The sequence below is a fragment of the Trachypithecus francoisi genome, unplaced genomic scaffold (assembly GCF_009764315.1).
Source record: "Trachypithecus francoisi isolate TF-2019V2 unplaced genomic scaffold, Tfra_2.0 Lachesis_group3, whole genome shotgun sequence".
Lineage (NCBI taxonomy): Eukaryota > Metazoa > Chordata > Mammalia > Primates > Cercopithecidae > Trachypithecus > Trachypithecus francoisi.
The window spans coordinates 104766172-104792392 of NW_022681468.1; the positions used below are offsets into that span (position 1 = coordinate 104766172).

The following is a 26221-nucleotide window of genomic DNA, read 5'->3' on the forward strand; positions in this document are numbered from 1 at the left end:
CCAAGTTAGTGAAGGAATGGTACTAATGATGGGGATTTCACAGCCTACTTGATTTTTCTTTTCTTTTGGTTTTGTTTAACAAACATCACTGCCTAGAACTTCCTCCTCATGTCTAAGTGGATTTTGGACAGAGATGACTGCCAATGGCTTCCTCAGGATGTCATCTGGATCCTTAGCAAAGCCACGGCTCCAAGTCTTGGAGGACAGATTCCAAGCAGGGTTTGCAAAAGGTAGTGGGAAGGTGTGTGCCCTGGTCAAGAACATGCAAGTCTAGGTTCACCCAAAGGTATACTCTTCCAAGCAACGGACTTTTACTCCATGTAGGCCTGGGGCACTCTCAGCCTGGGGCAGGAGGCAAGTGGGGTGGGGAAGTGAGGGGTGAGTTTGCTAACAGTTCAGGTTTGTCTTTGTTCTAGTTTTTGTTTTTGAGACAGAGTCGCGCTCTGTCGCCCAGCCTGGAGTGTAGTGGTGTGATCTCAGCTCACTGCAAGCTCCACCTCCCAGGTTCATGCCATTCTCCTACCTCAGCCAAGTAGCTGGGACTACAGGCACCTGCCACCACGCCCAGCTATTTTTTTGTATTTTTAGTAGAGACGGGGTTTCACCGTGTTAGCCAGGATGGTCTTGATCTCCTGACCTCGTGATCCACTTGCCTCGGCCTCCCAAAGTGTTGGGATTACCGGTGTGAGCCACCGTGCCCAGCCTAGTTCAGGTTTTTAACATAGTAAAAGACAGACTCAGGAAAAGAATGGAACTCTACTTTATTAGGGAATACTGAGCATCCATCCTATAAGAACTAAGCCCATTCTGAGCACAGGCCCCATGTGTAGGAGGAGGCAGTTTCTCATTTCCTGGAAACACCTTATCTCCTCTTACTTCACCGCAAACCGCTTCACCTGCCATCATGCCCATCTTCACTCTCTCCAGGTGCGAGGATCCCGAGAACAAAGCCCTGGTAGCATCCCAAGATCAAGGGGGACACCTGTAGGACAAACTCCTGATTCAAGCCCAAATATCTCCAGGGAACAGATATGTCCTCAAAGTTAGCACTTCTTTAAAAATAATGTTATTAGTATACAAAAGCTACCTGACAGGATTCTAGGTCAGCATATATCAGATAAAAAATAAAAGAAGAGGGAAACAAGTGCATAGAATAATTCAGAATTATGGGGCTATGTATCTGTTGGGCCAAAGGCACAAACCCACCCTGCTGCGTGTAGGACTGTTTTACTCTTGATGAGACAGAAGTTACCATCCACCATGGGATGGCAGCTGGGACTCTCAGACTTCACTACTCTCCAGGATAAAACCCCACAAGAACAAATGTGTTCCCATGGTAGCTGACCTACCTACCACAGGACAGTAGGCAGAGACAAAATCAAGCACTGAAATGTCCTCAGTTTACCCCTTTCCTGCAGGCCCTGTCCAACTCTTACCAATGGAAAGGACACTGGGACACTGGCTCCAGGCTGTACTTCCTCAAGTTTCTGTGCTCCTGACACTCTGGAAACAGAAAGGGGCTTTATCTTCATGTGGGTGACTCAGAACTGGAGAAGCCCCTCCATCTTGACCTGAAATCAAAGCCCAAGGCACCAAAGCCAGAAGAGCAGATTCCAGCATGGGCAGGGAGCTCTGGAACACTAACAGCTTGGGGTGAAGGCACCTTAGCCCAACAATGTGGCAGCAAAACAACGAAACCACCAGAACCACACCAAAGATTTCCAGTATTTCTCTGAGGACTTGGCCCACGTTGTGGGCCATGCTGTCTTCCATTCCACATGGAGAAACATTTCCACCCCATTTTACCAAAGAGGAAACTGAGGCACAGAGGAATCACGAGAGAGGGGGCCAATCAAGTCACCCAATGTAAGGGAAAAAGACCCAACTTTCCAGACCTTCCACTCCTTTGCCCTGTTCTTGAATGTATATGGGACTTGACTCAGACCACTAAAATGACAGTGTCCTGGAAATGAGGATGAGCAAGGGGAAGATTCTGGCAAAACCCCATAGAATGTTTAGGAAGCACGGCTGTTCGAAAGGGAATCACTGCTGGGGCAGTGCGGCAACTCCCACTCTAGGCCAGTCCCTCACTTTTGCTCTTTGCCACTTCAATAAAGTTTCTCTTTCATGTGAGTTCTCTGATGTGTGATAAAGTTAGAGCTGTTGCTGAAGCCTTTGCCACAGGAGGGGCATTTGTAGGGCTTCTCCCCAGTGTGGATTCGCTGATGTATAATGAGGACCGAGTTCCAACTAAAGCCTTTCCCACACTCGGGGCACCTGTAGGGCTTGTCTCCCAAATGGGCTCTCTGGTGCATGACCAGAATGGAGCCCCGGCTGAAGCTCTTGCCACACATGAGGCATTTGTAGGGCTTCTCGCCTGTGTGGGTCCGTTGGTGCACTACGAGCTGGGAGCGCTGGCTGAAGCATTTCCCACACTCGCTGCATTTGTAGGGCTTCTCTCCCGTGTGGATCCTCTGGTGCTTGAGGAGGTTGGAGCTCCAGCTGAAGCTCTCCCCACATGTCAGGCACTCGTAGGGTTTCTCCCCTGTGTGCATACCCTGGTGTGCGATCAGACTGGAGCTCTGGCTGAAGCTCTTCCCGCACACCCCACACTTATAGGGCTTCTCCACCATGTGGGTTCTCCGGTGCGTGGCCAGGTTGGAGCTGCGGCTGAAGCTTTTCCCACACTCACTGCACTGGTAGGGTTTCTCTCCTGTGTGGGTTCTCCGGTGGGTGATGAGAGCTGAGCTCTGGCTGAACCTCTGCCCACAGTCAGTACATTTATAGGGTTTCTCTCCTGTGTGGATTCTCTGGTGTCTGATTAGGTTGGAGTTGTAACTAAAGCTTTCGCCGCATTCTTTACATTCGTAGGGCTTTTCTCCAGTGTGGATCCCCTGATGCGTGTTAAGGCTGGATCGGTTGCCAAAGCTCTTTCCACACTCAGGGCACGAGTAGGGTTTCTCTCCCGTGTGGGTGCGCTGATGTGCGATGAGGTTGGGACTCCTGCTGAAGCTCTTGCCACACTCGGCACACTGGAAGGGCTTCTCCCCTGTGTGGATCCTCTGGTGGGTTATGAGGTTGGCACTCCGGCTAAAGCTCTTCCCACAGTCTCTGCATTTGTAGGGCTTCTCCCCAGTGTGAGTGGTTTGGTGTCTACTAAAGTTTGAACCATCACTAAAGCTTTTTCCACATTCATCACATTTGTAGTATTTCTCTCCTGTGTGGGTCCTCTCGTGTGTGATGAGGTGGGATTTCCGGCTGAAGGTCTTCCCACACTGGGGACATTCGTAGGGCTTCTCCCCCAAGTAGGTGCCCTGCAGGCCTATGAGCTGGCCAACTTCCCTGTCCTGAGAGAGCACCTCCCCGTGGTCCTCGACTGGGGTGTGTCCCTGGGGCCTCTGGACACCAGCATCTCTCTCAAAGTCACTTTCGCCATCGGAGTGCTGAGCACTTTCACCTTCAGGCATTTCAGAGAATATCTCACGTGATTCATTCTCAAACATGTCTTGATTACAGTTCTCCCCATTTTCACTCTGTATCTCAAAATCTGAAACAATGAAGAAAAACATACAATGTCTACTCAACTCCGTCATGATGACAAAAGGAAACTAAGGGGGAAATTTATAAAAATTAAACTTCCAGTGAACACAAAGAGGCTAGGAAATCCTCAAAGCCTTTAATAATCAGGTTTAATATACCCAAAAGAATATAAATTATTCTGTTATAAAGACACATGCACACATATGTTCAATGCTGCACTATTCACAATAGCAAAGACATAGAATCAACCCAAATGCCCATCAATGATACACTGGATGAAGAAAATGTAGTACATATACACTATGGAATACCATGCAGCCATAAAAAGGAATGAGATTATGTCTTTTGCAGGGACATGAATGGATTGGAAGCCATTATCCTCAGCAAACTAACACAGGAACAGAAAACCAAACACTGCATGTTCTCTCTTATAAGTAGGAGCTGAATGAAGAGAACACATGAGTACATGGAGGGGAATAACACACACTGGGGCCTGTGGGGGAGGGGGAGGGAGAGTATCAGGAAGAATAGCTAATGGATGCTGGGCTTAATACCTAGGTGGTGGGATGATCTGTGCAGCAAACCACCATGGCACGCATTTACCTTTGTAGCAAACCTGCATATCCTGCACACGTACCCCTGAACTTAAAAGTTGAAGGGGAAAAAAAAAAAAACAGGCTTATTTCATTCTGACTGGTTGTTAGGCCTCATAATCTTTGTGGCAATCACCCAGAATTTCAAAGCCTTAAAGATTTGGGTTCCATGTCCCATGTCTTCATCTGAAAATGAGATCAGGTGGGAATTTTAAAGGACATCAACAGGGTACCTAACCAATTACCCCGATACTCACCATAATGCCTGGTGCTTGATTCAATGTAATGAGTGAATCAATGAGTTTTTTATTGGTACCACAGACATTTCCCTAAAGCTCGGTCTCCTTTCAAAAGGAGCTTACATAATAATTTCTTGTATAACATGTACCTGGTGTTTATGACCTCATTACTTTGTATTTAAGACACAGGAAAGATGACAGAGCCCCTGCAATCAGGACCATAGGTGTGTATACCAATGACTAGAAGCAAGTTAACTGGATTGTTAAAAGAGCCCTCAAATTTGTCTGCAGTGGGAGCTTATGAACAGATCTTTAATTGGTAATACAAAATATTTTCTGGGAACTTGTTAAACCTTCCACTGCCCAAATATTTGAGTAAAAGAAATCAATAGGGAGGACTGCTAGAACACAGCCCCTTCCTTAGATGAGGGACTGTAAAATCTACCCGAGGATGAGGCCAGAGTAGAGAGCTGAGCCTGGATCACACTGTTCTGACCCCCGGCAGAACCATGTTTACTGAACAGTGTGTTGGCTTCATAGCCCTGGCTGACGCTCTAAGAAATGTCATTAGAAATTAATGGCTGTCGCCAGGCATGGTGGCTCAGGCCTGTAATCCCAGCACTTTGGGAGGCCAAGGCGGGTGGATCACCTGAGGTCAGGAGTCTGAGACCAGCCTGACCAACATGGTGAAACCCTCTCTCTACTAAAAATACAAAAAAATTAGCTGGACATGGTGACAGGCACCTATAATCCCAGCTACTTGGGAGGCTGAGGCAGGAGAATTGCTAGAACCTGGGAGGCAGATGTTTTGGTGAGCTGAGATCACGCCACTGCACTCCAGCCTGGGCAACAGAGCCAAGACTCCATCTCAAAAAAAAAAAAAAAAAAGAAAGAAAAGAAATTAATGGCTGTCGAGAACATTAATCCTGCCAGGAAGTTATTGATGACATTGTTTATACCATACAATGTCCTCTTGATGAGCCTGAGGAGGAAATTTCCCTCTTGACCTCAATCCTAAAAAAAGCTGCACTTTTTTTCTGTTTTTTGAGACAGAGTCTCACTTCGTCACCCAGCCTAGACTGTAACGGCGAGATCTCAGCTCACTGCAACCTCAGCCTCCTGGGTTCAAGCGATTCTCCTGCCTTAGCCTCCAGAGTAGCTGGGACTATAGGCGTCTGCCACCATGCCTGGCTAATTTTGTATTTTTAGTAGAGATGGGGTTTCACTATGTTGGCCAGGCTGGTCTCGAACTCATGACCTCAGGTGATCTGCCTGCCTGGGCCTCCTAAAGGGCTGGGATTACAGGCATGTGCCATTGCACTCGAACTCTTAGTGACATTTCTATTATTAAAACTAATAAACTTTATTTAAGGTTAGATGCTCAATTAATTTTCTGTAAGTTAATGTAAACCCTCACATACAAACATGATAAAACTGGACATGCCCCTCTCAGGCAGGACCTGGACTCCACTCTTGCCTTCAGTCAATTTAAGATCACATTTATTTTTATTTTTTAGAGACAAGGTCTCAGTCTGTCACGGAGGCGGTAGTACACTGGTGAGATCGCAGCTCACTGTAGCTTTGACTTCCTGGGCTCAGGTGACCCTCCCACCTTGGCCTCACAGGTAGCTGGGATTACACAGGTGTATGCCACCACACCCAGCTAATTGTTTTGTATTTTTGTGGAGATGGGGTTTTGCTATGTTGCCCAGGATAGTCTCAGACTGCTGGGCTTAAGTGATCCTCCTGCTTTGGCCTCCCAAAGTGCTGGGATGACAGGCATGAGCCACCACGCCTGGCCATAAGCTCACATTTAAAATTGAAAACACTCCAAGCTTACACCGACACACATGCTGCTGCTATCTGTGGGTTCACAGAATTGCCCTCCAGCCGCACCCCTCATATCACTAGAGGACAGATACAGGCACAAAGGGCACAAGGTATACTCTGACTTGGCAGGAACAGGAATTCTGTGCTTCCTCAACTTCCTGCAAGACATTTTTTTTTTTTTTTTTTTCTGAGATGGAGTCTCACGTGATCACCCAGGCTGGAGTGCAGTGGTGCAATCCCGGCTCAGTGCAAGCTCCGCCTCCTAGGTTCAAGCAATTCTCCTGCCTCAGCCTCCTGAGTAGTGTAGCTGGGACTCCAGGCGCATCCCAACACATTGTTCCTGGCTAATTTTTGTATTTTCAGTAGAGATGGGGTTTCACCATGTTGGCCAGGCTGGTCTCAAACTCCTGACCTCAAGTGATCCGCCCGCCTGGGCCTCCCAAAGTGCTGGGATTACAGGTGTGAGCCATTGTGCCTGGTCATGGAAGACAGTTTTGTTATTTGTTTTGTTTTTTGTTTTTTGGGTTTTTTTTGAGAGAGTTTTGCTCTTGTTGCCCAGGCTGGAGTGCAGGGGTGCGATCTTGGCTCACTGCAACCTCTGCTTCCCTTGTTCAAGCGATTCTCCTGCTTCAGCCTCCCAAGTAGCTGGGATGACAGGCATGTGCCATCACGCCTGGCTAATTTTGTATTTTTAGTAGAGACAGGGTTTCTCCATGTTGGTCAGGCAGGTCTTGAATTCCCAACCTCATGTGATTCATCTGCCTTGGCCTCCCAGAGTGCTGGGATTACAGGTGTGAGCCACCATGTCTGGCCGGAAGACAGTTTTTTGGCAAGTTTTGAGCATAGAGCCCTGCTATCATCTCTCCTCTAGAAGAACCTGCAGGCCAAGGCCCTGATTTATTCTTAGCAAACTAACATGCCCAAAAACATTTTTTTGGGTGATTTTAGTAATTGAATAGGTAACATTAGCTAATAAGGCTGTTTTTGCTGTTTTAAAATCAGAACTGGTGAGCTCTCAAATGATCTCGGAAGCAACAAGGAAAACAAGTAAAACTCCAATTTTATTTTCAGTGAGATCAGAAGATAAAATTTGCAGACACCAAAATACATGTCAGAGCTTCCCAAAACAGCAGACTGAGTAGAAGCAATGAGGAAGGAAGTGCAATGAATAAGCATGGAAAGCCCTGGGGTGAGAGGCAGCAGATTTCAGAAAGCTCAGGCAGAAAATCACTTCCTGTGTTTGGGAACTGGGGTAAATAGGGCTGGCTTCTTTGGTTCAGAGAGGCAAAGGAGGTGAGGCTGCAACCGGAATCACACAGGGCAGCCATGTATGCAGGAAGCTGTTTCTGGAAAGCAGAGAAGGAAAGAGCCTTTGACCCACACACATTAATCCACAGTATTTATTTATTTATTTATTTATTGTTTTTTGAGATGAAGTCTCACTCTGTCACCCAGGCTGGAGTGCAGTGGCACAATCTCAGCTCACTGCAACCTCTGCCTCCCGGGTTCAAGCGATTCTCCTGCCTCAGCCTCCTGAGTAGCTGGAATTACAGGTGCACACCCCCCCCCCCCCCCCGCCCCCAGCTCAATGTTTTTGTATTTTTAATCGAGATGGAATTTTGCCATGTTGGCCAGGCTGGTCTCAAACTCCTGACCTCAAGTGATCCAACTGACTCGGCCTCCCAAAGTGTTGGGATTACAGGCTTGAGCCACTGCGCCTGGCCCGAGGAATTACTATTACTGAGAAAAGTGATCATTTCCATCCATAAAAATAATTAAATGAGGCAACTGCCTTTATAAAGGAATATCACAGAGTAGAGCTTGAAGAAGGGATGGTGAGATAACAGAAAGACATGAAATGTACACTAGAAGAACTCAGGAAAGGAGGGAAAATCACCCAGAGAAATGAAGACAACAGGAAAAGGAGCACAATGGGAACAGGCATCTTGGAAAGCAGAGAATGGGAAAAAGAGGACCAAAATGAGAAAGCAATGACAGGAAATGGAAACAAAGGAATAGGTTAAAAGGATTAAAAAGAATGATAGAGGGCCGGACGTGTTGGCTCAGGTCTGTAATCCCAGCACTTTGGGAGGCCAAGACAGGTGGATTGCTGGAGCCCAGCAGTTTGGGACAGCTTGGGAAACATGGCAAAACCCCATCTCTACAAAAAATACAAAAGTTAGCCAGGTGTGGCTGCACATACTTGTAGACCCAGCTACTTAAGAGGCCAAGGCAGGACTATTGCTTGAGGCCAGGAGGCAGAGGCTGCAGTGAGCCATGTTTGCACCACTGGACTCCAGCCTAGGTGACACAGTGAGACCCTATCTTAAACAAAAAGATAGAAAGAGAAGTTAGGCAAAAGGAGAATCAGTAAACAACTGGAGTTCTCGAAAAAGAAAACTCAATAGAACTAATACTTAAAGGCCAGGCGTGGTGGCTCACGCCTGTAATCCCAGGACTTTGGGAGGCCGAGGTGGGTGGATCGCAAGGTCAGGAGTTTGCGACCAGCCTGGCCAATATGGTGAAACCCCATCTCTACAAAAAAAAATTCAAAAAATGGCTGGGTGTGGTGGCAGACGCTTGTAGTCCCAGCTACCCAGGAGGCTGAGGCAGGAGAATCACTTGAACCCGGGAGGCGGAGGTTGCAGTGAGCTGATATCACACCACTGCACTCCAGCCTGGGCGACAAAGCGAGACTCCATCTCAAAAAAAAAAAAAAAGGACTAATATTTAAAGATATAACCTATAAGGATATAAGAACCTCTGAAAGCTATACCATGGGCCAAAAAAACTAACCCGGGGTGGCTAACAGTGAGACTGGTGGACAACAGCAAAAGGATCAAATCACTTACAAGGCGAAAGAAAATCAGCTGGTTTCAGATTTCTCTATATTCAGGCTGGGTGTGGTGGCACGTGCCTGTAAATCCCAGCAACTCGAGAGGCTGAGGCAGGAGAATTGCTTGAACCCAGGAGGCGGAAGCTGTAGTGAGCTGAGATCACACCACTGCACTCCAGCCTGGGCAACTCTATCTCAGGAAAAAAAAAAAAAAGATTTCTCTATATTCAACAAAACTGTCCTTCAAGTATAAACCTATAGGCAAATAGCTTTGAACACACACAAATTCATGGACTGTTAGGGGGGTGAACACCTAACGAATTTAACTTTAGAATGAAGACTAAAACTACCGTGGCAATTAGGGTGATTACAGAGCTTGTAAATGTTATACGGAAGTGTAGAAATGACATTCTAACCAAAACTGGGGTTGGGAGAAATAAGGTGGTTTATAGGATATGTTCGTTGATTGCCTCATCTGTAATAACCTGGGAATTCAAATAATTCACATTTAAATATGGTAAAGCATGCAGCTGAAGTAGAGGTTTGCAAAAATAAACATTAAGAAAGGTAAGATTATTGCCACTTTGGGTGGCTGAGGTGAGAGGACTGCTTGAGGCCAGGAGTTCAAGACCAGCCTGAGCAACATAGCAAGACTTCATCTCTACAAAAAATAAAAAAATTAGCTGGGTGTGCTGGCACATGCCTGTAGTCCCAGCTACTCAGGAGCCTGAGGTGGGAGGATTGCTTGAGGCCAGGAGTTTGAGGTTATAGTAAGCTATGATCATGCCACTGCACTCCAGCCTGGGTGACAGAGTGAGACTCTGTCTCTGGAAAAAGAAAAAAAAAAAAAAGAGGCCAGGAGCAGTGGCTCACACCTGTAATCTCAGCACTTTGGGAGGCAAAGACGGGCAGATCACAAGGTCAGGAGTTTGAGACCAGCCTGGCCAACATCATGGTGAAACCCTATCTCTACTAAAAATACAAAAATGAGCTGGGCATGGTGGCGCACGCCTGTAATCCCAGCAACCTGGGAGGCTAAGGCAGGAGAATCGTTGAATCGTTGAACCCAGGAGGTGGAGGTGGCAGTGAGCAGAGACTGTGCCACTGCACTCCAGCCTGGGTGACAGTGAGACTCTATCTCAAAAAAAAAAAAAAAAAAAGATAAGATTATTGACTAAAATTGGAGGGGAGAGGGATTATCTCTGTCAGATGTTAAAACATTATGAAATCTCTGCTGGGTGCAGTGGCTCACGCCTGTAATTCCAGCACTTTCAGAAGCTGAGGCACGTGAATCACCTGAGGTCAGGAGTTCTAGACTACCCTGGCCAACACGGTGAAACCCAATACAAAAATTAGCTGGTGTGGTGGTAGGCGCCTGTAATCCCACCTATTTGGGAGGCTGAGGCAGAAGAATCGCTTGAACCCTGGAGGCAGAGGTTGCAGTGAGCTGAGATCGTGCCACTGCATTCCAGCCTGGGCAATAGAGCGAGACTCCATCTCAAAAACAAAAACAAAAACATTATGAAATCTCAATAATTAAAACATTAATAAACAATCAGACCAAATAAACAAAATAAAAGCTCCAGAAATAGATTCAATAGATACGTAAATTCAGAATTTAATACAAGTGGCACATGAATAGACAGGACAGGAGAACAGAAGAGAATCTGTATAACGACTATGAAAATTTAGCATACAATACAGTTGGCCTCTTAAATCCATGGAGAAAATATACAACATACAATAAATGATGCTAGAAGAACTAGTTAGGGAAAACCGGAAAAATTCAATTCAAATGGAAAAATTCAAGCTGGACCCAGAAATGGACAAATTCCAAATGGATCTAAGACTTAAATGTTAAAACAAAAAACAAAAAACCCAAATAGCAGCATCAAGCTATTAGATGAACATATGAAAAAATTTCTTTAAAATCTGGCAGCCTTTAAGTGTGATACTTAGTATGTGGGGCTATCTTGTTTTAAATGTCAAGTCTTTGAACTCCCAGGTATTACAAACAAGACAATCAAAGAACACATCCTATAAAACGACCTTATTCCTCCCAACCCCAATTTTGGTTAGAATGTCATTACTTTTTTTTTTTTTTTTTGAGATGGAGTCTCACTCTGTCACCTAGGCTGGAGTACAGCAGCACAGTCTCGGCTCACTGCAAGCTCTGCCTCCCGGGTTCACGCCATTCTCCTGCCTCAGCCTCCCGAGTAGCTGGGACTATAGGCGCCCGCCACCAAGTCCAGCTAATTTTTTGTATTTTTAGTAGAGACGGGGTTTCACTGTGTTAGCCAGGATGGTCTCAATCTCCTGACCTCGTGATCCACCTGCCTCGGCCTCGGAAAGTGCTGGGATTACAGGCTTGAGCCACCGCGCCTGGCCCTTAGAATGTCGTTTCTATGCTGCTGTATAACATAAATATGATAAACCTCACTACAGAGGTCACTCTAAGTAGAATCCAGGCCCAATAACCCCTTCACTGGACTGCTCAAAGATGAGTCCTATCTTTACAAAGACTACTGCTATCCAGCAAAGACCAAAGGAGGGTTGGCAGTTCTTCACAAGTTGCCCTCTGAGAACAGAGAGACACAGGAGCCATTTTACAGGACAGAAAAGAGTGGCCCTTCAGGTGATCTGCCTGACAAGGGCCTCCAAAATGGGAAAAAGTCGCTGAGCTGGGAAGAATAAGGGATCCCTGGCCCCCTCCAGGCTCCCTGAGAAAGGCTGGCTCCTATGAGATGCAGAGCACACAGCAGAGCACATTCAAGGGCAGGCGAGTCCCTCCTTTATTTATTGGTGGCCAATTAAGAAAATGAAAACTCAGAAACTGGTTTTGGTCAGATACAAAAATGATATTCTTACCATGTTGTGAATGGAGATAAGAGGAGATGGTGGCAGCTGGGAATTAAAAAAAAAAATTTTACTGGTAGAAATGGCTTTGGCTACTCCAGGATGCCAAGAGGAGCACATTCTGTGGATATGACGAGATGCAGGGAGGTGGCTTCTGAGGAAGCAGGCTTGTGAGTAAGAGGCTGGATGGCCCAGACATCCACTTTTTTGTTGTTGTTTTCTGTTTTGTTTTGTGTTTTTTGAGACAGAGTATCGCTCTGTCGCCTAGGCTGGAGTGCAGTGGCACGATCTTAGCAACCTCCGCCTCCCAGGTTCAAGCGATTCTCCTGCCTCGGCCTCCTGAGTAGCTGGGATTACAGGTACCCGCCATCACCCCCAGCTAATTTTTGTTATCTTTAGTAGAGATGGGGTTTCATTGTGTTGGCCAGGCTGGTGTTGAACTCCTGACCTCAGGTGATCTGCCCGCGTCAGTCCCCCAAAGTGCTGGGATGACAGTATAAGCCACCACAACTGGCCTGTTGTTGTTTTTTGAGACAGTATCTCACTGTTTCCCAGGCTGGAGTACAGTGGTGGGATCTTGGCTCACTTAAGTCTTGACCTCCCAGGCTCAAGTGATCCTCCCACCTCAGCCCCCAAGTACTTGGGACTATAGGTGTGTGCCACCATGCCTGGCTAATTTAAAAAAAAAAATTTTTTTTTTTTTTTTTTTTGAGACGGAGTCTTGCTCTGTCTCCCAGGCTGGAGTGCAGTGGCGTGATCTCTGTCTCCTGGATTCAAGCGATTCTCCTAACTTAGCCTCCCCAGTAGCTGGGATTACAGGTGGACACCACCACAAGCCTGGGTAATTTTTTTTTTTGTATTTTTAGTAGAGACGGGGTTTCACCATGTTGGCCAGGCTGGTCTTGAACTCCTGATCTCGTGATCTGCCCACCTCTGCCTCCCAAAGTGTTGGGATTACAGGCGTGAGCCACTGCACCTGGCTAAATTTTTCTTAAGAGATGGGGTCTCACTACATCACCCAGGCTTGCCTTGAACTCCCAGGCTCAAGCGATCCTCTCACCTCCTACCTCAGCCTTCCAAAACTCAGAAATCAGTTAGGCATTAAGGATATAAGTAAGAACAGTCTTGCTTTCTTTTTTTGTTTTTTTTTGAGACAAGATCTCGCTTTGTCACCCAGGCTGGAGTGCAGTGGCACAATCTTGGCTCACTGCAACCTCTGCCTCCCCAGGTTCAAGCGATTCTCCTCCCTCAGCCTCTGCAGTAGCTGGGATTACAGGCACCACCTACCAAGCCCGCCTAATTTTTGTGATTTTAGTAGACAGGGTTTCACCATGTTGGCTAGGTGGGTCTCGAACTCCTGACCTCAGGTGATCCCTGCACCTTGGCCTCCCAAAGTGCTGGGATTACAGGCGTGAGCTACCACACCTGGCCTAATCCAGCAATTTTAATTCTAGGTATATAACCCCCCAAAACTGATAGCCCAGACTAGAACAGATATTTGTGTATCATGTTCAGGAATTATTCACAACAGCCAAAAGGTGGAAACAACCCAAATGTCCATCAACAGGTGAATAAATACAGTATATACATACAGTGAAATATTACTCAGCTTTGAAAAGGAATGAAATTCTGACCCATGCTCCAACATGGGTTGGCCTCAACCTTGAGGACATTATACTAGGTGAAAAAAGCCAGACACAAAAAAACAAACCTCTTATACGAGGTATCTAGAGTCATCAAAATCACAGAGAAAGTGGAATAGTCGTTGCCAGGGGTTGGGGGAGGGGGGAAAGGAGAATTATTGTTTAATGGACACAGAGTTTCAACTTGAGAGGAAAAAGTTCTATAGATGGATACCAGTGATGATTGCACAACAATGTGAATGTACTTAACGCTACTGACCTGTATTCCAAAAATGGTTAAAATAATAAAATATAATACATGGGTTAAACCTGTTGGCTCATGCTTGTGATCCCAGCACTTTGGGAGGCCAGGGCAGAGGCCAGGAATTTAAGACCAGCTTAAGCAACAGAGTGAGACCCCAACTTTTTTTTTTTTTTTTTTTGAGGCAGAGTCTCACTGTGTTGCCCAGGATGGAGTACAGTGGTGTGATCTCTGCTCACTGCAACCTCCGCCTCCCACGTCAACAGATTCTCTGCCTCAGCCTCCTGAGTAACTGGGACTACAGGCACATGCCACCACGCCCAGCTAATTTTTGTATTTTTAGTAGCGATGGGGTTTCACCATGATCATCAGGCTAGTCTTGAACTCCTGACCTCAGGTGATCCACCTGCTTTGGCCTCCCAAAGTGCTGGGATAACAGGTGTGAGCACTGTGCCCGGCCAGAACATATTTTCATAATTCTTTTTTTTTTTTTTTTTTTTTTGAGGCGGAGTCTCGCTCTGTCTCCCGGACTGGAGTGCAGTGGCCAGATCTCAGCTCACTGCAAGCTCCGCCTCCCGGGTTTACGCCATTCTCCTGCCTCAGCCTCCCGAGTAGCTGGGACTACAGGCGCCCGCCACCTCGCCCAGCTAGTTTTTGTATTTTTAGTAGAGACGGGGTTTCACCGTGTTAGCCAGGATGATCTCGATCTCCTGACCTCGTGATCCACCCGTCTCGGCCTCCCAAAGTGCTGGGATTACAGGCTTGAGCCACCGCACCCGGCCCATAATTCTTAATTCTTCATTTCTAAATTGCTTCTTTACATCTTTTACCTTTTATTCTACTTGGTTGACTTAAGAATTTGCAGAGGCTCTTGTAGAGCAAGGATTTTGACTCATGATTTGCTATGTTACAGAGTCGGATGCATATATTTCCTCCTAATGTGTATGCTGTCTTTTAACTTGATTCACAGTATCATGTTTTACATGAAACACTTCTGTTTTGGCTGGGTGCAGTGGCTCACTCCTGTAATCCCTGCACTATGGGAGGCAGAGGCGGGCTGATCCCCTGAGTTCAAGAGATCAAGACCAGCATGACCAACATGGTGAAACCCCATCTCCACTAAAAATACAAAAATTATCCAGGAGAGGTGGTGGGCGTCTGTAGTCCCAGCTACTCGGGAGGCTGAGGCAGGAGAATCACTTGAACCCGGGAGGGGGAGGTTGCAGTGAGCCGAGATGGCGCCACTGCACTCCAGCCTAGGTGACAGGGTGAGATTCCATTTCAAAAAGAAAAAAAAAAAGACTTCTCTAATCCAGCTTTGATGATTTCTGTATTTCTGTATTGCTTATTCACACCTCATACTTGAATTGTGAGTGCCTAGAGGTTCCTGTCAAACAAACATGGAAGTCCTTCCCGCATGCTAAGATTACAAAAATACTCTCTTACATGTCATTTCAGATCCTGTCTAGTACAGATCTATAATCCATCCGGGATCTATTTTTGTGTAACTTGTAAAGCAGGGATCTATTTCTTTGTAAGCTGCAAAGTAGGTATCCAATTTTAGTTTTTTCAAAATGATTTGACCACTGTCCAAAAATCATTCACGGGAACAGTTCCTGAAGGGCCACAGGAAATCTCCCCTTGTCACTGGACAAAAGCTGCCACCGTAGCTCGATCTAATCCAATGGTCCTTGTATTTCTTGCACTTGCCACGTGTGCTCTGGCCTCACATGCAAAGCACAAATTCCCATGGCCATTTACAGAGCCCTGCGTGTCCTTGCCTGGCCACAGGCCTCCTCTTTCTCTCCCCCACCAGAGAGCATACCAGCATGAACATGGGGAAGACTCATGTCAATAGGGGATGGACCTGAATTTGCTGTAATTTATTTATAACAACGAAATAAACTGGTCACAATCTTTGGTGCTTTGGTTTGTGTTTGGCTCAAAATTCTTCTCCAGCCCCTTCCTGCCTGACTGTGACCTTCCCGTGTCTCAGCCACTGGTCTAAAAGAGAGAAGTGGTTCCGACATAGGGTATGCCTAGCTCCATTCTCAATGGGGCTCTCCGCATTAGAGCGCTGCCCTGGCAAGCCCAGCGGAAACCTGAGCATCCCTGAGGGACTGGGAGCATTGTTCCCCCTGAACTCTGGCTGCTTGAAAGACTAACTGCTGATAAAAACACCAATGGACTGCTATCTGGTGAAATAAATGAATGCCAAACATTTCATAGTTATAACGTTACTTCTCCCTAAGAGTTCTGTCTGGTATACTTTTCAAATATTTGAGTAAATTAAAAGTAATTTTTGGGCTGAGTACAGTGGCTCATTCCTGTAATCGCAGTGCTTTGGGTGGCTGAAATAGGAGTATCACTTGAGGCCAAGAGTTCAAGGTTATAGTGAGCTATGATCACACCAGTGCACTCCAGCCTGGGTTGACAGAGTAAGACTTTGTCTCTCTCATACATATATTAAAGTAATTTTGTTTTGAAACTAAGAATTGTAGCTTTAGAAAGACATAAGCTCTAACATTCTCCACTCCCTTTCTGGCTGAGACAAATGAATGTGTGTGTTCATTTGTGGTCATTAAGGGAGCATTTCGCTGGGGCAGCAAGCTCGAAACAAATCACCTGTTGCCTCTGATGGCTGAAAGCCAGATGATGCCGAGGATGGCTGGAGAGGTCAGCTGTGACTCTTTCACTCAACTGTTGGACAAGAGAAGGCTTGAAGTTAACCTCTATTCCTCTCCTGGGTCATTAATGCTTTTCAAACTTCAAAGAGCATAGGAATCACCTGGAGATCATGTCACATGCAAATTTGCTTCAGCGGGGCTAGGTGAGATTGACAGTCCTTATGTCTAACAAACTCCCAGGTGAGCTGATGCTGCTGGCCCACTGACCACCCTCTAAGGAACAAAGCTCTATGGCAGTGGTCTTTACACTTTGCTGCATAATAGAATCACATGGGGCACTTTCAAAACTCCCTTGCCCAGGCCATACCCATTACCAATTAAATCGGAAAATTAGAATCCCTGGAGTAGGCTCCAGGCCCCCAGGTAATTCTAATGTGCGGCTGAGTTTGAGAACCAGAGGTCTTGTGCAGAGGTTCTCAAACTGGAGTTTGAATGGGGATCACTTAGAGGGGTGCTGGGCATCGCCCTTAAAGTTTCCTTTTTTTTTTTTTTGAAACAGAATCTTGCTGTCACCCAGGCTGGAGTGCAATGGCGCGATCTCAGCTCACTACAACCTCCACCTCCCAGGTTCAAGCGATCCTCCTGCCTCAGCCTCCCAAGTAGCTGGGATTACAGGCAAACGCCACCGCCTGGCTGATTTTTTTGTATTTTTAGTAGAGATGGCGCTTCACTTTGTTGGCCAGGCTGGTCTACAAACTCCTGGCCTTGAGTGATCCACCCGCCTCAGCCTCACAAAGACATGGGATTACAGCCATGAGCCATCGGGCCCGGCCACCCTCAAAGTGTCTGATTCAGGAGTTCTAGGGTGGGGATCAGAGGTTCATGATATTGAAGTGAGAGGGAAAGGAAGAGGAAGTAGGGTGGAAGAGAGGGAAGAGGGGGAATTAAAGAGAAAGGAAAAAGACAGGTTCTGGCTGGGTGCGGTGTCTTACGCCTGTAATCCCAGCACTTTGGAAGGCCCAGGCGGGCGGATCACGAGGTCAGGAGATCGAAACCACCCTGGCTAACATGGTGAAACCCCGTCTCTACTGAAAAAAAAAAAAAATACAAAAAATTAGCTGGGCATGGTGGCAGGCACCTATAGTCCCAGCTACTCAGCAGGCTGAGGCAGGAGAATGGCCTTAACCTGGGAGGCGGAGCTTGCAGTGAACAGAGATCACGCCACTGCACTACAGCCTGGGTGATGAGTGATGTCTCAAAAAATAAAATTAAATTAAATTTTAAAAAGACAGGTTCCTTGTCTTCTAGGATTTTATAGGTTCCTAGAAGAAATAAGACAAATATTCATATAAACAGAAAACAAAGTGAACTATGATACAAAGCCAAGAGAGCGAATCTGAATGTTCTGGGGGAGATGACTTCTAGCAGAGGTGATTAGAGGTGCTCCTAGGTGTGTGGAACTGGGGATAGGGAAAAGGGACAGGGTTTAAAAACAGCTTTAATGAAGAGGGTCTCCATGGGTAGGCACTCAAAGAACAACTGGGATTTTATCACACAGAGATGGGACAAGGCTATTCTAAGCCAAAAATCTAGGAGCAAGGGCCAGGCGCGATGGCTCATGCCTGTAATCCCAGCACTTTGGGAAGCCGAGGTGGGTGGATCACCTGAGGTCAGGAGTTCGAGACCAGTCTGGCCAATGTGGTGAAACCCCGTCTCTACTAAAAACACAAAAATTAGCCAGACATGGTAGTGGGCACCTGTAATCCCAGTTACTCGGGAGGCTGAGGCAGGAGAATCACTTGAACCCAGGAGGCGTAGGTTGCGGTGAGCTCAGATGGCACTACTGCACTCCAGCTTGGGGGATAGAGCAAGACCCTGTCTCAAAAAAAAAAAAAAAAAAAGCACAGGCTCTGTTCAAGAAAGAGCAAGATCTGAATGGAGTGGGGGTAGAGCATGGAGGGTCAGGGGTGGGAGCAGGCTGCAGCAGGGGTGTGGGCCAGGTCTCACAGAGTCACGGATTCCAAGCAGAACACAGAGGTCATGCTTGATTTGGTAGATACTGGGAAGCTCAGGAAGGTTTTTAAGCAGGAGTGCCCCATCACTCTGGTAGGAGTGGAAGAGTTGCGATGAAGTGGCAGAAGCTAAAGATGGGTTCAGTTTGGCAGCTGCTCCAAGAATTCAGGTGAGAAACTCCATGCATCTGGATTAGGGCTGGGTATAGAGAGTAAAATGTCCTCAGGAAACAGTCACAGAGAGACATAAGCTCTGCCTCTTAATCTATTAACATAGGTCTGATCTTCATTAGAATTAGAAGGTAGTTGAATTGTGAGTGCCCAGAGGTTCCTGTTAGAAAAACATTAAACCACCACTGACTAACCAGGCCTGGAAATGTCCTGTGCTGGGTGAATGTGTCCAAAGGTCTCAAGCAGGACAAACAGAATAGAGGTCACGCGGCCTTATGTCGAGTAAATGTTTGAGAAGGGATGAAGACAAATGCAGGGACTCCTGTGAGCAATCATGAGGAAGCAGGGGCATTTGTTAAACAAAGACCAACAAAGACAATCTCAGAGGCAGAAGTCGGGGACAGACAAACTCATGAGTCCGGGATGGTCCCCATTGGTTCCCACCTCAGGTGCCCAGTGAAAGATGAAAGGCACAGAGGCCCTGCCGCAAGCCGGATAGGAAGGGTTGTAATCGCCTCTGACACCTGCTGAGACCTGAACCTCTGCTCTGTGCCTTCCCAACCAAATAACAACCTGAGGCCTCTCCTCAGCCCTCCACCACTCTCTCCTCAGCAGTATCTGACTGCAGATCCAAAGTTCATGACAAACTGGTCACCTCCACCAGAAGGGAAGCAAAGACAGCTGTAAAATAGGAAGACAGGTTTGCTTATTTTAATAGGAGGAATAAAATTCAAAGTTATTTTTTTCAGGGCCAAAGAAAATCAAGCACTTTGCTTCAAGCAAAACTGAGATCTCTATGCAGAAAGAGACAGGTCTGGGTTTGAATCCTGGCTCCACCATTTAAGCTCTGTGAGCTTCCTGAACTTGCATTTTCCTATCTGTGAAATGACAACATCAGCCACTCACAGGATTCTTAGTGAGACAGACATGAAGCTGCCCAGGGGAGGGTTGAGTCACTGCAGACCTTCGACACCAGTCCCTTTCTCCACAGGACAGCTCTACTCATTCTCCCAGTCCCTGGAGGTTGTGATAGTCTGCCCCAAACCCCTTCAGTTTCCTTCTCTTCTCTTTCCAGTCCTCTGAATCCTCCAGGCCAGATGCTCTGGAGTTAGTCACTGTCTTAATTCCATCTGCATCCCCAACTTCCAACACCCACTAGGAAGTGTCTCTTAGAATCATACATGTGACAGCGCTTAAAAACATGGGCCATGTCCTCAGACATGTAAGTTCAAATCTTAGTTCTGCCTGGTACAAAGGCATATGATCTTAAGGGATCTCTGGTGATGATAATCCTGCTTATCTTCCAGGGTGGTGAAGATTATATGAGTTTTCCATATTAGATGCTAAGCATATGTCCTGCCTTGCAGAAAGAGCTTGGGAAGTGCTAGCCATGGTGACTATCAGTTTTTTCTCACACGTGCCCCATCTGGGGCCAACCCCCATCACTGCACACCCGATGACAAGGGAGCTTCCTGGCTGCTCTCTTGCCCCTAGCCCCTCACTACCCTAATGAAACCTACATCCTGTTGCCAAACTCCACTTCCTCCCATGCCCCCTGGGGCCCTAGTTCAAGAACCTGATAAGGCCAATGACATTCAGTCCAAGCCCTCACTCACCCTTCCCCCAAACTCTACTTCCTACTACTTCCTAAAAACACACTTGCCACTCCCATCAGCCAGTTCTGCTGTTACCCAAAGGTATAAACTACCTTGGCTCTGCCCTTGCAAGCCTCTGCTCAGCACAGCTCCTCTCAGCTGCCACACCCTAATCCCTTCTACAACCTCCTGCTTAGGTGTCACCTCCTCCAGGAAGCCTTCTCTGACTTGACCTCTCCTCTCCATGCTCCCTTCTCTGAACTTCCGTAGTTCTCATCAGCACAAAGGCAGCCATATCCTATGACCCCTGAGACAGCCCTAAAGGCACAGGTACATCTGAAGTAAATATTTGGTCATCAAGTGAGTCCAGTTTACAACGGAAAACCAGGAGGGAGACAGCTGTTAAATGGCAAGCCAGGATCCCAATACTTATTAGTAACACCAGAAAAAAACAGAGTAACTATTGCAAAGAGCTCAAGTTTGAAGTTACGATTTTAAGAGCCTACGATTACTTTATACAGAAAGTCCCTAGTTATTAGCTGGTTTACTTGTCATTTCTCTTGGTTTCATAAAAATAATCACTTTGAGGCTAAGCATGGGTGGCTCACGCCTGTAATCCCAGCACTTTAGGAGTCCAAGGTGGGCGGATCATGAGGTTAGGAATTTGAGACCAGTTTGGCTAACATGGTGAAACCCCGTCTCTACTAAAAATACAAACTTAGCCAGGCATGGTGGCGCGTGCCTGTAATTCCAGCTACTCAAGACGGTGAGGCAGGAGAACTGCTTGAACCCAGAAGGCGGAGGTTGCAGCAAGCCAAGATCGTGCCACTGCACCCCAGCCTGGGCGACAGAGTGAGACTCTGTTTCAAAAAAAAAAAAAAAAAGTTGAAAATATCAGATTGTTTTCTCTAATTGCAAGAACTATTTGGATGTTTCTTGTACAACCAAGTGAAGGTGCCAGGGGTCACCATCTCCTCCCTGTGTAACTTCCACCACCTTCCCAACCACTCCAACTAAACATAGAAGTAAAAACTGTGCTTACAATGCAAATGTAGCTCTAAGCCCCTCCTACACCACAGTTCTGGAGCTGACATTGCACACAGTGAGGACACTAAAAGGCTGATGAACATGCTGACTGCCTGCAGACAGAGCAGAGGGATGGCGCTGGCCCCCCACTCTGTCTTGGACACCACTTTCTCCTCCTCTGACACAACGCACTCCTCCACCTTGGAAGGGTGCTCCCACCCTCTCCTTATGAGGTTCTGCGTCTCACCACTGTCCCGAAGGGTCTGGGTCAAGTCTTCCACCAGGGCCGCTGCCTCCTCACTGCTTTCAGGCCGATGCTCTTGCAGCCAAGCCTGAATTTCCTTTGGTAGCATGGTTAACATCTGCTCCTTGGTGTGTACCTCTGGCCTCAGCCAGCGCCGACAGAGCTCTCGGAGGCGGCTGAGTGCACCCTGTGGTCCCCTGGTCACCTCCTCCTGGGAGCTGCCCTTGCCAGCACTCTGGGGAAAGGGGTCAGACTCAGGGCCATCCTCCTGCAACACAGCTTCCTGCACCCAGGAGTCATCCTCCAGGATCATGGTGGTGACCTCCTCCTTCTGTCTATCTTCCACTTGAGGCACCTGGACCAAGGGGCTCAGCGGAGTGGTCACTCTCGGGATCTCTGCAGCCATCATCCACGGTCCTGGGGCAATCACTTAGGCTTCAAGCCTTGAACCTCAGTCTTCTCCAGCCAGGCTCTCAGGTAAGACACTTCCCTCCTCAGATATCAACAAGTAGTCCCGCTAAGAAACAAAAAAGAGAACCATAATCTATAGGTAGACTGTCTTAAAGCAATCTAACTCACAGAAGCCCAGGTCAGACCACCAAGTGGTCCTTACATATGCAAACCAACAGACGTTTCCTGTTTCTCTCAAAGAAAAAATGGCTTATTCCTGAAAACATCTGTGGTAAGAGAAGGCGGTGTCGCACGCCTGTAATCCCAGCACTTTGGGAGGCCGAGGTGGGCAGATCACCTGAGATATAGCGAAACTCCGTCTCTATTAAAAATACAAAAATTAGCCGGGTGTGGTGGCGGGGGCCTGTAGTCCCTGCTACTTGGAAGGTTGAGGCAGGAGAATCTCTTGAACCCAGGAGGTGGAGGTTGCAGTGAGCACAGATCTCGCCACTGCGCTACAGCCCGGGCAACAGAGTGAGATTCCGTCTCAAAAACAAAAACCAAAACAAAAAAAGTATCCCAAGCACAAAAAATACAGCATTGTTCCTTCCAAAACACCAAAGAATGAGTATCAGAAATGCAAAGTCCCCAGGAAAAACCCATGACTGAAATACTGAGGACTCTCACAAGTCAGTTCCGACTTGGACCTTGACTTGACTTGCAGTCAAGCCTGAATTTCCTTTAGCAGCATGGTTAACATTTGCTCCTTGGTGTGTACCTCTGGCCTCAGCCAACGCCGACAGAGCTCTCGGAGGTGGCCGAGTGCACCCTGTGGTCCCCTGGTCACCTCTTCCTGGCGGATGCCCTTGCCAGCACTCCGGGGAAAGGGCTCAGACTCAGGGCCATTCTCCTGCAACACAGGAGTGTGTGTGTGACCTTGACCTAAAAAACAACTTAGTCACCAAACTCTGTGACCACCTAATAAATAGAGATAATAACACTCATGTTTCTGTTTTTATGGGGGCATCTTAAGGATTAGCAATGGATCAGATGTCAAAGCACTTTGAGCTTCATTGGAAGAAAGGCAATATCTCAACTGCATTATTGCCATACTTTAAGTATGAAGTTTAAAACATGCCCATACTCTCCAATCCAGCCTCGGCCCCTCAGTACTTTATCTTAAAAAAAAACCAAAAACTTGAGTCCTTAAAAATCCAGCAGCAGGGAATGGCTAATAAACCATGACACATCCATATAGTAGCATGTATTAGAAACTGCTATAGGCCGGGCGTGGTTGCCTGTAATTCCAGCTCTTTGGGAGGCCTCGGCAGGCGGATCACTTGAGGTCAGGAGTTCAAGCCCAGACTGGCCAATATAGTGAAACCCTATCTCTACCAAAAATACAAAAATTAGCTAGGCATGGTGGTGGGCACCTGTAAACCTAGCTACTCAGGAGGCTGAGGCAGGAGAACTGCCTGAACCTGGGAGGAGGAGGTTGCAGTGAGCCGAGATCGTGCCACTGCACTCCAGCCTGGGCAAAAGAGCAAGGCTCTGTCTCAAACAAACAAATAAATAACAGAAAGAAAAAAAGAAACTGTGCTATAACATATGGCTACGTTTGGGTGGTAATGACAGGAAAGGGGCTCAAAGGAGCCTTCTGGGATGATGGAAATTTTCAATATCTTCATTTGGCAATGGCGGCACAACAGCAAACATGAAATTTAAGATCTGTGCATTACGCTGTATGTTTTTAATATTTTAAAAATTACACTGACAAATATTAATCATTAATGATTTAAGATAATCCTTCTAATATGAAAATAATGGATAAACACAAAATCAGCAGGGCAGAAAAACCATAGACATAGTAAGTCCTGAATTCCCTTTAAAAATAAACTCACGGCCGGGCGCAGTGGCTCAGGCCTGTAATCCCAGTACTTTGGGAGGCTGAGGTGGGCGGATCACCTGAGGTCGGGAGTTCGAGAGCAGCCTGACCAACATGGAGAAACTGCGTCTCTACTAAAAACACAAAATTAGCCGGGCAAGGTGGCGGGCGCCTGTAATCCCAGCTACTCCGGAGGCTGAGGCAGGAGAATGGCGTGAACCCGGGAGGCGGAGCTTGCAGTGAGCCGAGATGGCGCCACTGCACTCCAGCCTGGGCGACAGAGCGAGACTCCGTTTCAAAAAAATAAATAAATAAAATAAAAAATAAATGAACTCACAGGAAAAAAGAACGGGACGGCAGCTACAAAATATTGAGAGCAGTGGAATTGCAAACGACTTAAAATGAGCATTATAAAAGCAATACAAAATTATTGTTAGCCCAGGAGCTGTAGCTCACGCCTGTAAATCCAGCCCTTCGGGAGGCTGAGGAGGGAAGACGGCTTGAGGCCGGGAGTTCATGACCAACCTGGGCAACAGAGTGAGACCCAGTCTCTTCAAAAATAAAAAAATTTAAAAAAAAATCCTTACTACATCATAAAGACTCAAAAAACAACCCCCTTCAATGAAAAGGGGAGAAAGGTTGACAAAGGCTAAAAAAAAAAAAAAAAAAAAAAAAGGACAAAAAGAAAATAAAAGCTAGTGGGAAAACCCAAGCTCTCAACGTGTATTTTACTCAAATGACTAGAAGAAACATTGGCATATGGTATAAGAGAACTCTTCCTACTTGGGAGCCTGGGAAAAGTGTGCCCGGTCAGCTAATTTGCCGTCTGACTCGGGGCACGACACGCCCCCCTGAACCTCAGTTTCCCCATCTGTAAAACGTGTACGCTGCGCGGGATGTCGTCGAATGCCCCTTCCCGTCCAAAGCCTGCGCTTCCCGGTAGGAGACGCAAGGAGCTCTCCGCCAGCGAGACGCCTCCAGGACAGTTCGCGGAACGGAGCCGGCGCTCTGGGCTGCACGGCCCGCAGGACACTAAGCGCGACCCCGACGCCCCTCCCCCAGCAGAGCTGCCGGCAGCTGGCTCCAGGCCCGCTATTCCCTCACCTCGGGCTACTGCCCGGGGTCCGCGCAGCTCCAGGCCTGCCTCTCCGGCTCACCTCTCGGGAGACCAGGTCTTGCTCTAGCGGCTGCTTCGCGCGCAAAAGCGCCTCCGGACTCGGCCCGGCCCCTCCGGATTCACCCCGGCTCAAGCCCGTGTGGCACCGAGAACAATGGACGGGAGAGGCCCGCCCATCGCCTCGCTCATTGGCTGCCGAGAACGGCCCTGGAAATTCTGCCTTTCTATTGGTGGAGACGGCACCCAGCCGGGCGGCGGGAGGGAGGCTGGGCCCAAGGCATTGTGGGAGATGTAGTCCGCCCGGAGGCGAATCTGATCGCGGTCTCCGCAGCAAGGCTTGGGGCTGATAGCCTGGGCAGTGCACGCAGGTCAGAGGCAGAAAAAATTTAAAAAATTAAAAAAAAATCCTTACTACATCATAAAGACTCAAAAAACAATCCCCCCATAATGAAAAGGGGAGAAAGGTTGACAAAGGCTGAAAAAAAAAAAAAAAAGGACAAAAAGAAAATAAAAGCTAGTGGGAAAACCCAAGCTCTCAACATGTATTTACTCAAATGTAAATCCGCGGACTGGCCGTCAGAACCCCTGTTTTGGCCAGAGCTGTAACCCGAGACAAACCGTTTCACTTATCTAAGGCCTCTGTATATTTGTCTTTAAAAAGTGAAAGTTGGATGATCAGACTTGAAGGACCTTTTCAGCTGCGAACCCTGTGGCAAGGAGTATTGTCAGGCACCCTCTACCGGCAAGAGCGGACCCTGGGCAGGAAGGGAATCCATGGGGGAACAAATCCTCATCGCCCAAGCTTGGCGCCTTTCCCCCAGTTTGCAGCTGTACACAGACACCCCGCCTTCGCACACCCCTCTGTTTTCGCACGTGGTGTTCCTGTGTTTGGAGGAACGTCCTGCCCCGCCTCCTCTGCCGCGGAACTCCCAATCTTCCAGCTCCTCCTGGGTGAAACCTGCCCTGTCGTCACCACCTCCCCAGGCAGAGACACCGCCCCTAGCACACCTTTTGGACGTCCCCATTTTATTTTTTAAAAATATATATTTATTTATACACAACACAGAAGGACAGAATCTACATTTCATAGAGACAGGGTCTCCATATGTTGCCCAGGCTGGCCTCGAACCCCTGGGCTCAAGCAGTCCTTCCTCCTCAGCCTCCCAAAATGCTGGAATTACAGGTATGATCCACTGCACCCGGCTGACTTCTCCATTTTAGTACTGATCACTGGGTTGCTTACTTGTCAATCTCAGTATGGGGGAAGGGAGAGTTCCCGGGAGTGGGAGTCTGACCTCCATCTTTGTGTTCCTACGGCTAGCGCTGTTGAAGAAATGGCTGCCCCAACCCTGCTTGAAAACAGGTGAGAAACTACC

The 26221-nt window shown here is 47.4% G+C and overlaps 1 protein-coding gene across 6 annotated transcripts; it reads right to left on the reverse strand.

Annotated features, from left to right (window-relative positions):
* Nucleotides 1-742: 742 nt before the first annotated feature.
* ZSCAN2 (zinc finger and SCAN domain containing 2) lies at nt 743-25047 on the reverse strand. 6 transcript variants are annotated; one of them, XM_033190924.1, is made up of 3 exons: nt 24886-25030; nt 21457-21970; nt 743-3547 (listed from the first exon to the last, which is right to left on the reverse strand). In XM_033190924.1, the coding sequence occupies exons 2-3, from the start codon at nt 21860-21862 to the stop codon at nt 2109-2111; spliced, it is 1845 nt and encodes a 614-aa protein (XP_033046815.1). In that variant the 5' UTR covers nt 21863-21970; nt 24886-25030; the 3' UTR covers nt 743-2108. The 6 variants fall into 6 exon arrangements, with proteins under 6 accessions (XP_033046815.1, XP_033046817.1, XP_033046818.1 ...); XM_033190926.1 differs by having other exon boundaries at nt 21457-21967; nt 24886-25029; XM_033190927.1 differs by having other exon boundaries at nt 21457-21966; nt 24833-25027.
* Between the last annotated feature and the right edge of the window lie 1174 nt (nt 25048-26221).

What these genes read in the sequence shown, in the direction of transcription:
- ZSCAN2 (XM_033190924.1), bottom strand. Translation starts at nt 21,862, where the DNA reads ATGATGGCTGCAGAGATCCCGAGAGTGACCACTCCGCTGAGCCCCTTG. An exon ending in CCAGACCCTTCGGGACAGTG is followed by an intron (nt 3,548 to 21,456) that starts GTGAGACGCAGA and finishes TCATTGTTTCAG; the next exon opens with ATTTTGAGATACAGAGTGAA.